Below are 16,244 nucleotides of genomic sequence, written 5' to 3' on the forward strand. Positions count from 1 at the left end.
CTGTACATTCAAATAGGTAAATTTTCAGACATGTTACTTATATCCTAATGAAGCTATAATGACTATACCTAGTGTGCCTGATGTGTAAGGGAAAGTATTTTAGAAGCAAAGTCAAAACTCCAACCCAAATGTCATACTAAGTCCATTTTAAAACTCATATCACTGCTTCCTAACAAAGGCCACATTTATCTATCCTTCATGAGTCCCTTTCCCAGTAACTGGAACGATATATAGAGTCCCTGAATATTCTCTTTCTCACGCCATCCCCTGTCTAGGCTTCTTTAAGAACCTGTACATGAGTAACTTCTCATCTTGTGGGATACTCAGACTTCAACCACAGAAATCACTGGGTGTCCTCATTTCCTGACCCCAGGAGTCTGCAACTCTTTTATCATAAGACAGGAAGTGTGGCAACGAAAGTTCCCTTTTCTCAAAAATGTCTAAGGCTTCCTTTTCTGTTGTCTGAGTTCTGGAGCTTACATCTGGTTAGAACCCAATTGCTTCTCTCTACCATAGATTCATCCCACCTTGACCTAGCTTTGATGTGTTAAGACAATCAGAAAATACCTAGCTCATTGGGTACAAATCTAATTCCATTATCTACTAGATTATTTCTGGTGGCCTTCTTCAAGCATGTTTTAATAGGTAGTATATTATCTCATTAAAAAAATATAGATCCACTAATACACAAAATATGAAACCTAGAAATTAGAAAAATAACTTAGTATTGTAACAACAGAATTTACAATTTATTTTGACTAGTGATACATGTTCATATTGCTATTAGTTGAAAATAATGAGTTGATTATTGGGTGGCTTTAATTCCTTTAGCTTTCTATAGGCTTCTCTGCAGTTTAATTCTTGTTACTTAAAACAACCAATACATCTCTTTTTCCCTATACTTTAGGTATGTATGATGCTTGTATCTTCTTGTGATAACAGTTAAGGTGCCCAAGCAGTGTTCTACCTCATTCCTGCCTTTCTTTCCTTGTGATCAAATGAACCTCTGCTTCATCTCTCAGGATCTCCATTCGTCCCCAGTTTTGCCTTTTCTCTTCTAATGAAAAGGTATTATATATGTCACAATAGACTTTTATCCAAAACCTGAAAAAAATTTAGCTTAAGTATTTTTCCTGGCCCCTCCTGTCTCTTTTTCTCCTGCCCATCACTCCTTTTCCCCCTCCTTCCCACTTCCACTTTCTTCCTATCTCTTTCCGTATCCTCCGTGTTTATCTCTGTTCTATTCAGAATTTTCTTCATTCCCTCAATATTTGTTCAGTTCCAAGTCGAGCTGTAGAGGTCCTCCCCCAACTCAGGAGGGCCTCTGCTTCTAGGATGGAGTATGAGAATGGAAGTCTTTCGGGAATGGGGGAGGCTGTGAAACTGAGTTTATAGTCTTCCGCTCATAGTGCTTCCTAAAAGTTCTCTTATCTGTTCCTCGAGCAGTTTCCCCTCAGTGGCATAGACATGTTTTCTAAGGATGAAATAGTTCTGTCAACAGACAAAACTCTACTGATTAGTCAAAAGGCTCAGCTCTACAGAAACAGATTGCATTTCCATATCAATTTCATCTCCAGAAACCTGCCCTTGTCTGGAGATAACTAGAATCCAGTCCCCTCTCATAGGAAGTGTGGTCTTGAGGAATACCTGGTGCAGAAAAGGAGTTTTACCATGTGAAGATGTTTGTAAAAGGGAGTGACACATTGACGTTGAGGATTCCTTAGGGAACGCCACCTAATGAAGATGGGCACAGTCCTTAGGGAACGCCACCTAATGAAGATGGGCACAGTCTTTGATACTATATATTTCCTGGACTGGTTTCAGTAACAATCTCTTTTGCTGGCTCTGTAAAGATTCACTCTTGTAGAGATCATTTGGGATTCTTCTCACAGATCCAGCGATAGCTGACATCACATGACGCAGCATCAAACGTCTTTGTCAAACCTATAGTGACACAGTCGAAGTTCTGATCCTGATTGGTAACACTAAATGAAAAGAGAAAGCTTGGTTAGGATCCTGGTTTCTATTCTGACTTTAACTGTTAGTGAGGTGAGGTTCTCACGGGAGCTGTTCATGGAGGGAATGCAGCCTCATGCCACCACACACACATTCTCTGGCACTGGGTCTTTCATCCCAACGTAGATTCCTGCTTTTCAATACATTGTCACCAATCCAGCCCCATACCCAACGATTCCTCTCAACTCTCCTGTGAACATTCACAGATTTCAAGAATCTAGGTCTAACTTGCTCATATTAGGTTGAAAATATCCCATGTGCTGTCACCCACAATGACATTTTAGTATTGGATGCGTGTTTATAACAGGGAGACCTGAGGCAGGAGGAGAGGGATATTTCTAATTCTTTCCTGGATTTGAGCTGGCTCCAGGTTAAACGTGGTGAAGGCAATTGTTGGCATTCTTATACTTCCTTTCTGTCATTCAGATACTTTTGGTCTGACTGCAAAGTCTCATTTCATAAAAAAATTGCATGCTATTTGGGATCAAGGTCCTGTAGAATCAAATGATAGCTCTACCCTGTTGGTATAGGAAATTCAACACATTTCTAACTGTTCTCATACTTGGTTCAACAGCTTGGGAGGAATAAAAGCCTTCTCTATGGCATTCCAGTGAACACAGGAAGATGTAATCCATGCTTAGCACAGCGCAATGGCTGATGGAGAGTAGACACTGAATGGATATTAAGTTTCATCCCCCTGTAAGGATATCCATTTGCAGGTTGGAGACCCAGCTTGGTCCTTGTCTGACTCATCATTTCCATATGAATAACGGAATATTACAGACTCCTGCAAACTTTGACTCCATGGAGTGATGCCATGAGGGGATCTTAAGGGTTATAGGTTCAACTTTGAGGCATAGATAAGGCATAGGTATATAATAAACTTTTTCAAATGAAGGATCTATATCTGGGGAAATGACATGATAAATAGTTCAATGACCTATGAAATATCATATGAGATACAGTAGTAGTTCTAATATATATTGTAATATAGTAATATTATATATAACTTAACATAATTATAACATTATAATATATTAATATAATATGTAATATATTATATTATTGTAATATAAATGAAAGGAATAAAAAAGTTAAATAGGAAAGAAATGGGTTGGAAGCAATTAGAAAAGTAGAACAGAATCCAGTCTAAGCCTCTGAGCTAAGTCTGACAATCAGGCTTTGTCTTATGCAAAAATCTTGAGAGAAATGCAGGCTGTTCACGTACTTGCCATTGAACACAGAGTTGTTGACCCAGCGCCACTTTTTCTCTCCAGGCTGACGTATCAAACCAATAAAATAATTCTCATCACCAGCTATGTCCTGAAGAAACTTCTAGAAATTGAAAAAGAATCTCATCAGTGAGTTCTTCACTGCTGCATCCCAAGCTGGTGGTAAATGGTTGGTCTGGTCCTGGGAATCAGGAAGGCAGCCAAGGATTAGATGCTGACTGACACTGACACTGGCCATTAATCCCTGAGAAGCTCTGAAACTTTTCAGGAAGTAAGATAGTCTGGATATCTGGACCAAGGTGCAGAAGGTCTTATGTAGAGGACGAAGAACTTACATTACTGGTAAATACCCTGGTGATATCAGTATTGTTTTTCTGAGTCAAGCAGAAGGAATGGAGAAGGAAGACATCACAGTTAAAAACAGGTCATTTCAAATATACATTTTATGTCTGGAATGATTCTCTTTGTAGGATTTTCGTTATTCCAGAAAATTTCACACTCCCAATTAAGTTGAATCAAGTGAAAATAATGTATTGAGAGTTATCATCGGCACATCAATGCTGTGATTTTTTTCTGTGGTCAATATGCAGAGGAGGCTGAGAAGAGTAGCATGGCAAGGAATCGGATACACCAAAACTTAAATGGGGTGTAGACGAAATGGAGGGCTCAAGTTTTCTCATTCCCTCTTCTCTTCACCCTATATTTTCTCTCCCCATCCTCTGCCTCTCTCTTGCTATGTGAAAATATCTTGCTTTTTCACTCGAGTGCTTCATCCTAAAGAATTTGTGGGATTCTGATTGCTGGCCTTGGCCATCTGTTCAGGGACAGCCTTCTTGAAAATTCTGCCCCATCAGAGGATGATATTTTTGGGAGGAAGGGATAGAGAAGAAAAACATAAGTAGTGTATAGCCTAGTACCTAGTATCCAACCAATGGTAATGTTTGAAGAAGAGACAACTATAAATTGATAAATATAATGTTCTATTGTTTACATGTAAACAATTATTTTTAATTTCTCTAATTTTCTCATTACATATGTGTAATAATATGTTTCACGGCCATCACAAGGTAAAAGGATATAATAAACAAAGCTGCCACATAGTCCTAGTCTATTTTCATTGTTACAAAAGTAAACTTTTATCTAATTCTTTGTTTTTCACATTACTAATTATATCAATATATTTTCTTATGTACAATGAGATCATACATTAATATCTCAGTAACTCATATCTTCGTCCTTTACTATATACACTAATATCCCACAAAATATTCTGTAATTTTTCAGTAACAAATTTTTATTATGTTTAACATTCATTCAAACACTCATTTTTGGGTCAGTGTGTTTTTCGTGAGCTTGTGTGTATACATTTATGTGTACTGTCATGCATGTGGCACTTTTGGAGGTTAGAGGACCAATTGTGGGAGCTGGTTCTCTCTGGGATCATGTGAGTTTCAGGGACTGAACTCAGGTCACCAGGTCCAGTGGCAGGAACCTTTATCTGCTGAACCATCTTAGTAGGTTCATATGACATTTATTTATTTATTTATTTATTTATTTATTTATTTATTTATTTAAATTTGTTTATTTTGTACATATGTATGTGCTCACATGTGAGTGACACAGCCTTTCTGTGGAGATCAGAGATCAGAGGACAATTTGCGGGAGTTGCTTCTCTCCTTGTATTATGTCAATCTCAGATCTCTGAGATTCAACTCAGGTCATCAGGCTTGGTAGCACATGACTTTACCCATTGAGCTATCCTCCCAGTCCTTAAGCCACTTCTTCAGACATTAGGTCTTTGGTCAATTCTTGCACTTTAAATGTCCTGGTCCATCCCTAGGGAACTAGCCTGATGCTGTGGTTTATAGGGAAGACAACAGAATCTGGATTTCTAGTTTAGATAGAAATGAAGAACCTTCCAATCTCAGGTTTACAAGAAGGACTGTGAACTTTTCAGCTAGGCACACCTCTACTCCTCACCATCATCCTACCCTTACATCACCAAATTGTTCCATAGCCTCCACCGACTGCAGCGGGTGTAGACTATTTTCTTAGACCATCCCAATGCTTTACCAGTTTCTCTGGAGTGTCGACAATTGCCAGTGTGGATCCTTTTGTTGCACAATAATCCCTGCTGGCTTTCCAAGATGATTCGGAGGTGGAGAAGAAAAAGCATCTTCCTTGGTGAAAATCCCAGTCTTTGGGACAGTCTGGAGAGATTAGGGGAGGAAGGAGCAGAGACAGAGGCAGAGAAGGAATACATGTGATTAGTGGTTTGGAGTGTGAGCCCTGGAACAGAGTCATAAAATTGTGGGGCACATTTCTTTGTAACTACATCATGATATAAATTCTTCCCAATTCAGGAAGAAAGTTCATCACTCCAGTCTACTTTCTTGTCCCTAAAATAAAGGGAATGAAAGCTCTTCATGGTCCCTTTGAGCCAAAGTCCCATAAGAAAGGAGGTGTTGGGAAAAGTCCTTGAGAATCCAGCTTCTGAATACCAGGGAGGTGGGAGGAGCCCAGAATTACGCACTGTACCTGTTCCATAGCTTCTTGTAGGAATGATGCTTTCATCAGTTCCCCCAAAAATCTGTGAGACTGAAATGAAAAAGAAATCCTGATGGTTACTATAGAGTGAACACAGCAGTCATTAGGCTGTGGGCTGCTGAATTCTGAGTGATTTGTTTCTAAAAATCCCTGATGTTCTAGATAATCCAGAAGTGGAAAGATAAACTACCATCCTTGATGAAAATCTTATTTGGGGTAGGTGGATTTGAGATGGGAAGGTACAAAAAGAAGGAGGGAAGAAGGGAAGAAGCTGAAAGAGACACTATGGAGAGGACAAAGGCTTTGGCCACTCTGAACTAGAATCATCAGAAATACTGTCTTTGAAGCATCCATCTGTTACCATGATCTATTATGCTTGGTACTCAAATCCTTCTATCTATCTATCTATCTATCTATCTATCTATCTATCTATCTATCTATCTATCTACCTATCCATCCCCATTACAGTAGTAGATGTGAAATGCTTAGGAGAGAGAGAGAGAGAGAGAGAGAGAGAGAGAGAGAGAGAGAGAGAGAGCCCTCCCAAGGAAGTTCTCACTCCTTTCTTATATACATGCTTGACACTGTTTCCAGAGAGCTGTTTGAAGCACTTTTTTTTTACCCAACAGAATATTTTTATTGATCATTTGCGAATTTTACATAGTACATCATGATCACATTCACTTCCCAGTTCTCCCAGGCTCACTCCCACCCACCCTTGTGACCTCTTCCAAGAAAAAAGAAGAGGAAAAATAAATAATTCCCAGTCCATTTGTTTTTTGTTTGTTGCCCACATACTTTTACTCCAGGTTCCACACAGCAGTTTGGCTGTTCGCTTTATTTCTGGAGTCCAAACCCTCTATGAGAGGCTATAATCCTGGGCAACCTTTAGATGCTTTTCTCATTAATATTTCCTCAGCTCTGCTGATGGTAACTGATTAAAGCGGATTCAGGATACAGGAGTTGCAACAGATAAGGAAATAGGTAACTGAGCTGGATATTCCTCTAAGAGTAGAAGTTCACTTTTTAAAATACAAAATGTAGAGATTAATGGCCCTTCTAAGAGTAGAAGTTTACTTTTTAAAATACAAAATGTAGAGATTAATGGCCCCTAAGGGGCTCCTTATTCTTAGATGCACTGGCTGTCTGAGCAGACAGCTGCCGTGGCTCCATAGGCTACTGGAATGTCCTCTTAGGGGCCCTGGTTATTTGTTGTTTATGCTTCAGACTACTTTCATTTACCGAGACGCCAACTAGTCACTTAAAATCTTATTGATAAAACAGACATGAACATTCATATTTTATTGTACTCCCTAGCTCAGAGACTTTGATATTATAATAGACCATTTTTGTAAGTTAGAAATTACTTTTTTCGGTCATAAAGATGTCAGTAGTAACCCATATCTTAAGAGGCAGTGTCAGGGAGTTCTTGCAGAAAGCTGCACCAAGAGTGGGCTTAGGGCTAGAGCGATGGCACAGTTCCCAGCACCCTCATGCTGGTTCACACCACTTGTAATTCTAGTTGCAGAGAATACAGTGTCCTTCTGGCATCCATAGGCACCCCATGCATGTGATATATATTCATATATATGAAGGTAAATCATTCACACACATAAAAATGAATAAATCAAATAAAAAAAGAGAGATGGGATTAGAGGCACCACATCCTCTGTATGTGAAACATCTGGCATTAATCCTTTTGTTTTATAAATGAGGCTTGATTATTAACCTGTTTTAATTCTTAGCACATGATGGGTCTAGCATAATTTTTAGCACACAAAATGATGCCCAGTCTTTTTTATTTCTGGAACATGACTTCTTTCATGTGTGTGTGTGCGTGTATGTACGTGTGTTTGTGTGTGTACATTGTATGTACATGTTTGAGTGGGTGTATGGACATGTGTTTACAGTTGTGTGTGAATGTGTGAGGGGCTCAGTATCTGACACTGGATGCCTTCTTCAATCTTTGTCCATCTCACGTATTAAGATAGGATCTCTTTCTGAACCTAGAATTCATTAATTTAACTACACTGACTGGCCAATGAGCACCAGGCATCCTCTCGTCTCTGTCTCCATCCACCAGTCTTGCTATTACAGACACACACTGCAAAGACTTGACTTTTACTTGTGTGCTGGAGATCTATGCTCAGGTCCTCATGCATGAAGGACAGATACTTTACCAAATGAAGCATCTTCTAGTGCCAGAATTTTGCTTTTTCTATTTTCCAGACAGGGTTTCTCTGTGTAGCCCCGACTGGCCTGAAACTGGCTCTGTAGACCACGTTGGCCTCAGACTTAGAGTTCTACCTGCCTCTGCCCCCTGAGTGCTGGGATTAAAGGTGTGAGCCACCACACCTGGATAGAATTTACTTTGTAACAATTCTTTGTAGGAATCTATGAAATTCACTTACAATACATTATAGTAGTCTCATACATCATTATCAAACCCAAAGGGAAAACTAAGGATCATAAATTTCATACAGGGGCTGGGGGTGGTATAGTTCAGTACTAGACTGTCCTTTCTATGAGCAAGGCCCTGGATTTGATACCTAGTACCAATAACGGAAAAATCAGAGACAGTGATCAATGAGTTTTCTGTTCATTTTCACACTCGTAAAGGAGAACAGGGCCTTCATGCAGCATCTGTATGCAAATTCATAGGAACTGTTAGAATTCAAGACATAGAAGCTGGATGCTAGAGAGATTACCATTCTGTACATTAGTAGTTCCATAGATCTCCATGGGGATGAAGCCATCATTACTTTTGCCAAAAACCTGTGGGACTGCAAAGACAACCAGCTAGTGGCTCAGCCCCAGTGTGGCTGCAAATGAAGGCAGCAAATGAGCCACAGGGGATGCCAGGAAGCTGTGACCACAGGAGGAAGCACTGAGCTCTCTACCTCCATGGGGTGTATGTATATTCACACTTCGCTTACCTACTTGTGCATTTTTTCTGTGCCCGTTATAGTTATTACATGTTCACATTGGGTCACAAGGAAAACACCTCTTACTCAACTGCTGCCATTTACCCACATTTCCTTCCTACCGGCTTCAGAACTAAAGCTTTGGCTATGAGGCTTCTTATACTAATGAATTCATTGAGAAGAATTTATGTACACAAAGCACACACACACACACACACACACACACACACACACACCCTGCTGTTAAATCTTGCTCTTATAGTTAGCTCTTCATACAACTTTATTGTGTTGAACTGCGACAGTAACTTTTAAAATTATAACAACAATTTAAAAAGCCAGACTAAACATTATAGTTTAGTTTATTCAGTGAAGACTCTCCCAAAAAGCTTCATGTAAGGACTCTATCCTTTTTACAGTCAGTTGTGTATCTCCATTGTAGATCATGGAACCTGCCCCCACATGTCTGCTAGAGTGTGGAAGACAATGTGGAGAAACTTGGGCACTGAACCTTTACACTCAATCTGGCATTCTGAGTCGAATAAAACAATAAAGATGATGAGGAGAAAGCTCCCCCAAATACTCACAATACAGCAGAAAAAAGGTCATTCCAACAACTTTGATCACTACTACGATAAGCCCTGAGATGATCATGTGCCAGTTCATGATGATGGGGATTCAGGAAGCTGTGGCGATAAGAGCAACATCATCAGAATCTGAGGGTAAAGCTGCTGGGCTTGGCCTTGTGTCTTTTTCAGAGTACCCAAGGCAGAGCTGGAAGACAGGCATTCCACTGACAGGTGAAAGGAGGTGACCATACGTGTCCAGAACACTGATAGGAAACTCTCTCCTTCATAGGTACTTTAGCATTAGGTCTTAACCTTGTCTCCATTTGTGGTTTCCTGTCTAATAAGTAATTGTCGTGTAATTCAAGAATATTTACTCTTGAAATGACCCTTGCTCATAAGCTTACAATGCTAATTTCATTTATAAAAGCGGCAGTCTCAAGTGTGTCAGGGGTATGTGTCAGATGAACAGAAGATAGACAGACAACAGACAGACAGACAAGACTGACTTACCTATTCTCTTTCTGGAAGTCTGGGCTGGCATACAGCTAGGAGTCTTGTTTATAAGTTAATACTTGGTATGGTGAGCAGGGTTTCTTGTCTTCTGAACGTATGCCCCTGCTTGGGTAATGTGTGATGTCTTTGTTCACAGCCTCTCTGTCCTAGCAACATCTCCAAGCAAACACTTCTTCCTGTTCAGTGCTCTTGGCAAAGGAGCAGGCGGGGCAGAAAGGGGAAGGGAACCTCTATCTCCACAGGAGGAAGGTTCCTTTCAGGGGAAATTTTCTAAGAGGATTTGGAAAACCACATGCCTCAGCCCAAACTTAGCCGTCATCTGTTAACTTTCTATTGCTCATAGGATGATATTTGGCTCCTCAGTATAGTATATAAATCTTTGTATATTCCTTCTTCCATGGATGCTAAGTGCTCAGACACATGCTAGATATTCTCTTAGCTTGGGATATATGTGGAGGTTCTGTGCCTCTCATTGGCACCAAATCTGACCTGGTCTTATATGCCAAACTGAAATATTTTATATATTTTCTCTGTGGTCTCATATTTTTAATCACATATTTACACAACAACACACCTTTGTTGATCACGTAATCATGCAAAAATAGTCTCTCTCTCTCTCTCTCTCTCTCTCTCTCTCTCTCTCTCTCTGTCTCTCTCTCTCTCTCTCTGACACACAACAGATTCCTCGATGTTCTCTTTGACTAGAAAATTCTGGTGCATCTCTTAGACCTCACTTTGTTTCTTTAGGAAAATCCTTGTGCCTACCCTCCACTCGCCTGTCCCATCTGGGTTTAGGTATCCCTTACCTAGTGCCATGATACTAGGTACCTGTTCCATGGGAGAAGTTTCGCATGATTATCCACTTGTGCACTATAATTTTCACACTCTGAAACTATACAGCCTGAAGCTATTTAGTTTTTCACTGCTGTTGTTTCTCACTGGCATAGCCACAGCCCTTGGATCACTGTAACTTGAAAATGGCATCTGCCTTTTAGGCGTATCATTCAAACTTCTATTTGTAGACTTATCATTAGACCCATAAAATAAATATTTATGATCTTTGATTTTTGTGTGACACCATTTATCCAAATTGATGAGTGGCTTGTCATTGTTTTCAGAGATAATGTAGATGTTAGACCACTTCCAAACATGCAGAGTCCTGATTAAAACCCATGGACTGCAGACTGCGATGACATACTCAGAATGATAACTAACCATTTCCTCATTTGCAAACAACCTTAACTTACATTACAAAAAGTAAGTAGTTTTAATATAAATTGCCACTCAGCTTATAAAGCAGCTCAGAGTTCATAGAAAAATCCAGTTTTTAATAAATAGAAATGCTTTCTAATAGAATACTGTGATATACCCAAAGTGATGTGTTAGGGAATGGAGGTGAAGGGAAGGTGTGGGGCCTGGACAGTGGTGGTTCAAAGACTGTGTAAGGCTTTCAGGTCTGCAGCCTACCAGGAACGGAGGTGTCATGGAAACACACATGGCTCCCACTTACCATAATGACTGATTGAATAAACTGCAAATCCTATTGTAGAGGGGAAACATTCTAGTTAGATGCTAAAGACAGTACATCATCAATATCAAGCTGTTTGGGTTCTAGACAGATGTAGCACAATACTCAGAAGACAGACTTCCTACTCCTATGTCTTTAACGAAATCCAGAAATAGTTGTTAAAAGACAGCTCCCATCTTTCTTCATCAGGTCCTGTAAGATCTGACTCTTACAGTGTCTATCAGTAGCCATTACAGATACTCATATGGGTAAAGCTTTCTCATATTTCACTTAAAAGTTTAATGTAAAGGAGGCTGGGCACGGTGGCACACACCTTTAGTCCCAGCACTGGAGAGGCAGAGGCAGACAGATCTCTGAGTTTGAGGCCAGTCTGGTCTACAGAGCTAGCTTCAGGATAGCCAGGGCTACAGAGAGATACCCTGTCTCAGAATCTGTCCCCCACCCATACCCTCAAAAAAGTTTCAGAAAAATAAAAATAAATAAATGAATATGGGAACATAACTCAAATGAAATAAAGATTATAAAGAAAGACCCAGTTCCCATCTATGAATTATATAAGCTTTATGACACAGGAAATATTAGACCACATCTCACCTATGCTTTTAGAAAAACATTGATTCTGTAAAAGAAAAATTTCATTAAATTGACAAGAGTCTCTTGGCAGTTTAGTTGATGATTAAAAAGCAACAAACAGTAGGATAAAGGGATCTGAATAGTACATTAGATACCATAGGAAAAGAATGAGAAAGTCAGAAGCTATCACTGAGACAGCAATTCAGAAGTCAGAGCAAAAGGGAAAAAGGGATAATCAGAGAAGAAATATAGAGATGTTAATATTGGATCCAACAAAGATACAACTAGAGATACTATTATAAAGTAAATTAAAAATAGCTTCTCATTTTTAATTTACATTTTTTATTGAATATTTTATTTACATTTCAGATGTGATCCCCTTTCTCCATTTCCCCCCAACCCAGGAACTCCCTATCCCATCCCATCCCTCCTTCTCCTGTTTCTATGAGGATGTGCCCCCACCCACCTGCTCACTCCCACCTTCCCATCCCTTGAATTCCCCTACACTGGGGCATCCAGCCTTCACTGGACCAAGGATCTCCTCTCCCACCTATGCCTGATAAGGCCATCCTCCCCTACATATACAGCTGGAGCCATGTGTCCCTCCCTATGTGCTCCCAGGCTGGTGGTATAGACCCTGGAAGCTCTGGTTGGTAACTTCTCTTCATTAAAGAGATACTGATGAAAATTAAATGAAGAAAAGAACTAGGATTTCCATTGCAAGTAAATTAATGATGTTATTGGGATTTTTTTTTAATAGATGACAAATTGCCCAAAGGATGTCTATGGAGTGCAGGAAAAATACATTGTTTAAATAAAATCTAATGTGAAATCTATTCTAGCTGGAATACACAGTTGCTGAAGATAGTTAATATGGGTCAGACTTTAGTAGACAAATTTAGCTATAAAGATGTAAATAACCATTGTGGGTAGATAGTAATATTAATCTGAGTATTGAGAAACAGTTTTATACAATGAATTTGCATATAATGTATAAAATATCAAGATATAATTTATTTTTATGTGTTAAAGAAAGCCTTGATATTTTACTGTGAAAACTTGTAAGCATGATGAGATAGAAGTTCTGTGTGAAACATCTTAAAGTCATGCTTAACAACTAAGACCACTGTGGCTACCTTTCACAATGACAAAGAACTGAAGTCTGTTCATTGCACCATTTATCAGGAAATGCATTGTGTTAATATGTTCATGAATTTGGTAACTAAGGCTGGGTGCTACATAGGCAAGAGTGTCTGAAATCATAAAAATCCTAGGGCTTTGCAGAATGAGTTGGATTTATAGAATAAGATGTTTTATCAACATTAGAATGTGTGTGTGTGTGTGTGTGTGTGTATGTGTGTATACATACGCATGTGTGTATGTGTGCAGATTTAAGGTGTATCACATTCATTGGCTCTAAGAGTCACTCAGGATATCTCTCATCCATCACTAAGAAGGTATTGCACTTGTTATAATAAAGATAAGCACTATTTTCCCCGATGGCTTATATATGGAGGCTTGGTCTCTGATGTAAATATTATTCAGAAGAGGGGCCTCTGAGAAGTAGCTGCCTTCATCATTGATTTAATCAGAAGGATTTAAATTTTGAATCAACAATTGGTAGATCATGGGGCAGTGGAAGGTAAGCTTAGCTGAGAGAAGTAGATCATAGGGAGTTGGTAAGAATGTCCTTAATGGTATTTCCTGCCTCAGCCCTTTCCTTTCTTTTTTATACTTCTGGCTATCATGAGGTGAGCAGTTCTACTCTATCACTCCCTTCTAACCTGATGCTTTCTTGCAACATGCCCACAAAACAATGGATCCAGCTAACCATGGACTACATCATCTGAAACCAGGAGCCAAAATAGATTCTTTGTCTTTTAAGTTATTTTTTTTTTATAACAGAAATAAAAGTTTGGTTAATATAGTACTCTATAGTCACTTAGAACCTCCTCTCCCAACTCATATTTTAAAAATCAGGGGTGATTAAAGTCCTAATGCAAAAGATACTATTTTTGCAAACAACCTATGCAGTCCTCTTATTTACTGTAATACATCTTATATTTCTACAAATGTAATTTCAAAAGTATTTTCTTTTGACAGTTGAATTTACAAATAAAAACTCATTTATACTAGTGGCTGTTTGTTCATTATACTTTAATTTTTAATTCTTAGTGTTCTATAATACAATAAGGAATTACCAATTGATATTGTCTTAGATCTCATGAAATACAATAATAAAGAACAGCATCAATTAAAGCCATGAGAATTCAAAACTTTATATTATTTTGTAGTAATATAAATACGTTATATTACTGATTACACTTGACACAAGAAACATAAGACTTGGATTATCCTTAAAAATTTGCCTAAGATTTTTGTCAAAACTGTTAAGTACAACCTGCAAAAAACTGAGTTTTGTTAAGTAGCAATTGATATGTGAAGCTCAAGTTTGAAATCTCATAAGCATTTTTATCTTAAAGATATTTATGGGGCACTTGTCCTACTTTCAGCTATCGCTTGATCCGAACCTCAAATGGCTTTGGGGAAAAAGAAGCTCAGTTGAGGAACTGCCTCTATCAGATTGGCCCACGGCATTTATGTGGGCATTTCTTTCTTTTTAATTCATCTTTCTGTTTCCTTTTTTCCATTCAGTTTATTTTTTTGTATGTTAAGTTTATCATTTTGAAGCAATCCTTTCAACATAACAAAATAAAATAGAGTAAGATTAAAAAGCCCATCACACTGAAGTTGGACAAGGCAACATAACAGAAGGAAAAGAGTCTCAAGAGAAGGCACAAGAGTCAGAGATCCACCGATTCACACACTCAGGAGTCCCATAAAATACTAAACTTAAAGCAGAGGACCTCGTGCAGACTCATGCCAGCCATGCGCTTTCTGTTTCAGTTCATATGACCTTTGCTCAGTTGGTGTAGAGGGCTTTGTTCTCCTTGTTACATCCTCTCTGGTTCTTACACTTTTCCTACTTCTTCTGTGGGGTTCCCTGAGCTCCAAGAGGAGGGATTTGATAGAGATATCTCATTTAGAGTTTTCTGTTCCAAGGGATCTCTTTCAGAGTAGTGTTTGGTTATGGGTCTCTGTATGTGTTCCCATCTGCTGGAGGGGGAAGCTTCTCTGATGATGGTTGGAAAAGGCACTGATCTCTGAGTATAGAAGAATAACAGTAGGAGTCATTTTATTGTTACTTTTTTCTCTTTTTCAGACCAGTAACATTTGGTTTTATCCAATGTCTCTGTGCCATCTAGTCTTTGGTTATTGGCCACCCAAGTAGTGTTGAGTATGACATACTTTTCATAGAGTGGGAGTTTAGTCAAATCAGGCATTAGAAGAAAATAAGCAGGTACCCACCTAGAACCTTTACTCCTATGTTCTAGTGTCTTTGGTACAGGAAAGTACTCTACAGGCTACAAAATGAGAAATGGAAACCTAAACCCAGCCACAAAACCTTTGATTTACAGTCTGTCTAGTCTGTAAGATTTGGTGGCATAAAACTTGCAGGAGTAACCAACCCTGTGGAACATTTTAATTTTTGCTAATGGATATAGGAGTGCCTGGCCCACTGTAAGTGGTTCCATTCCTAGAGAGGTGGTCCTACACTATGTCAGAAGGAAGCTGTAAGTGAGCCTGGAAGAAAGCCAGCAAGCAGTACCTACCTCACTTCCTGCCTTTTGATTCCTTCACTGAGTTTCTGACTTAACGTCCCTAGATGATGGACTCTTATAACTTATAACCCAAATAATCCCTTTCCTCCAGGTCACTTTGGTCAGTGTTTTATCATAACCAATATAAAAGCAAACTAGGATAGGTACAAGATGGATACAATATGCCAATTTTGGTATATGCCAATAATGTACAATAAGCATATCAGTGTGGTTAACACTTCCATCACCTCAAACACTCAAAAATCATCTTTTCTAGCTGTATTGAAATATATGATACAAGCATTGTTTACTTGACTGTGTAGTAGATCCATTTCTTCCTATCTAGTTGTAGTTCTTTTTTTGTTTGTTTCTTTTTATTGGATATTTCATTTATTTACATTCCAGATGTCATCCCCTTTCCCCATCCCCCCCCCGAACCCTTTATTCTAGCCCCCCTCATCAGTTTTGTTTTTATAGCATTTGAATTACATGCAAGTATTCAGGTCAGTTCTAGGTTGAAAGACTAGCAATACAATAGATGCCAATAGTCAAGGAACAAGCAAGACAATAAACACAAATAGTCAAAGAACAAGCAAGGTAATAAACAAAATTCCGTGAACACTCCCATGCTTACTGTTTCTAAGGGCTTATCAGGATGACCAAAATATCTGAGCCAACTTCCT

General features: G+C 38.9%; 1 protein-coding gene across 1 annotated transcript; it reads right to left on the reverse strand.

The window, feature by feature from the left end:
* Window positions 1–1,548: 1,548 nt before the first annotated feature.
* On the reverse strand, window positions 1,549–9,906 carry Clec5a (C-type lectin domain containing 5A). Its single transcript, XM_028768454.1, has 7 exons — window positions 9,796–9,906; window positions 9,304–9,402; window positions 8,504–8,578; window positions 5,787–5,846; window positions 5,322–5,458; window positions 3,245–3,351; window positions 1,549–1,985 (listed from the first exon to the last, which is right to left on the reverse strand). Exons 2-7 carry the CDS (start codon window positions 9,380–9,382, stop codon window positions 1,871–1,873), a joined length of 573 nt encoding a protein of 190 aa, XP_028624287.1. The 5' UTR covers window positions 9,383–9,402; window positions 9,796–9,906; the 3' UTR covers window positions 1,549–1,870.
* Between the last annotated feature and the right edge of the window lie 6,338 nt (window positions 9,907–16,244).

Source organism: Grammomys surdaster, unplaced genomic scaffold, assembly GCF_004785775.1.
Source record: "Grammomys surdaster isolate TR1022 unplaced genomic scaffold, NIH_TR_1.0 186, whole genome shotgun sequence".
NCBI classification, from domain to species: domain Eukaryota; kingdom Metazoa; phylum Chordata; class Mammalia; order Rodentia; family Muridae; genus Grammomys; species Grammomys surdaster.

What these genes read in the sequence shown, in the direction of transcription:
- Clec5a (XM_028768454.1), bottom strand. Translation starts at nt 9,382, where the DNA reads ATGAACTGGCACATGATCATCTCAGGGCTTATCGTAGTAGTGATCAAA. An exon ending in GACCTTTTTTCTGCTGTATT is followed by an intron (nt 8,579 to 9,303) that starts GTGAGTATTTGG and finishes TTGTCTTTGCAG; the next exon opens with TCCCACAGGTTTTTGGCAAA. An exon ending in TCGACACTCCAGAGAAACTG is followed by an intron (nt 3,352 to 5,321) that starts GTAAAGCATTGG and finishes TTCAATTTCTAG; the next exon opens with AAGTTTCTTCAGGACATAGC.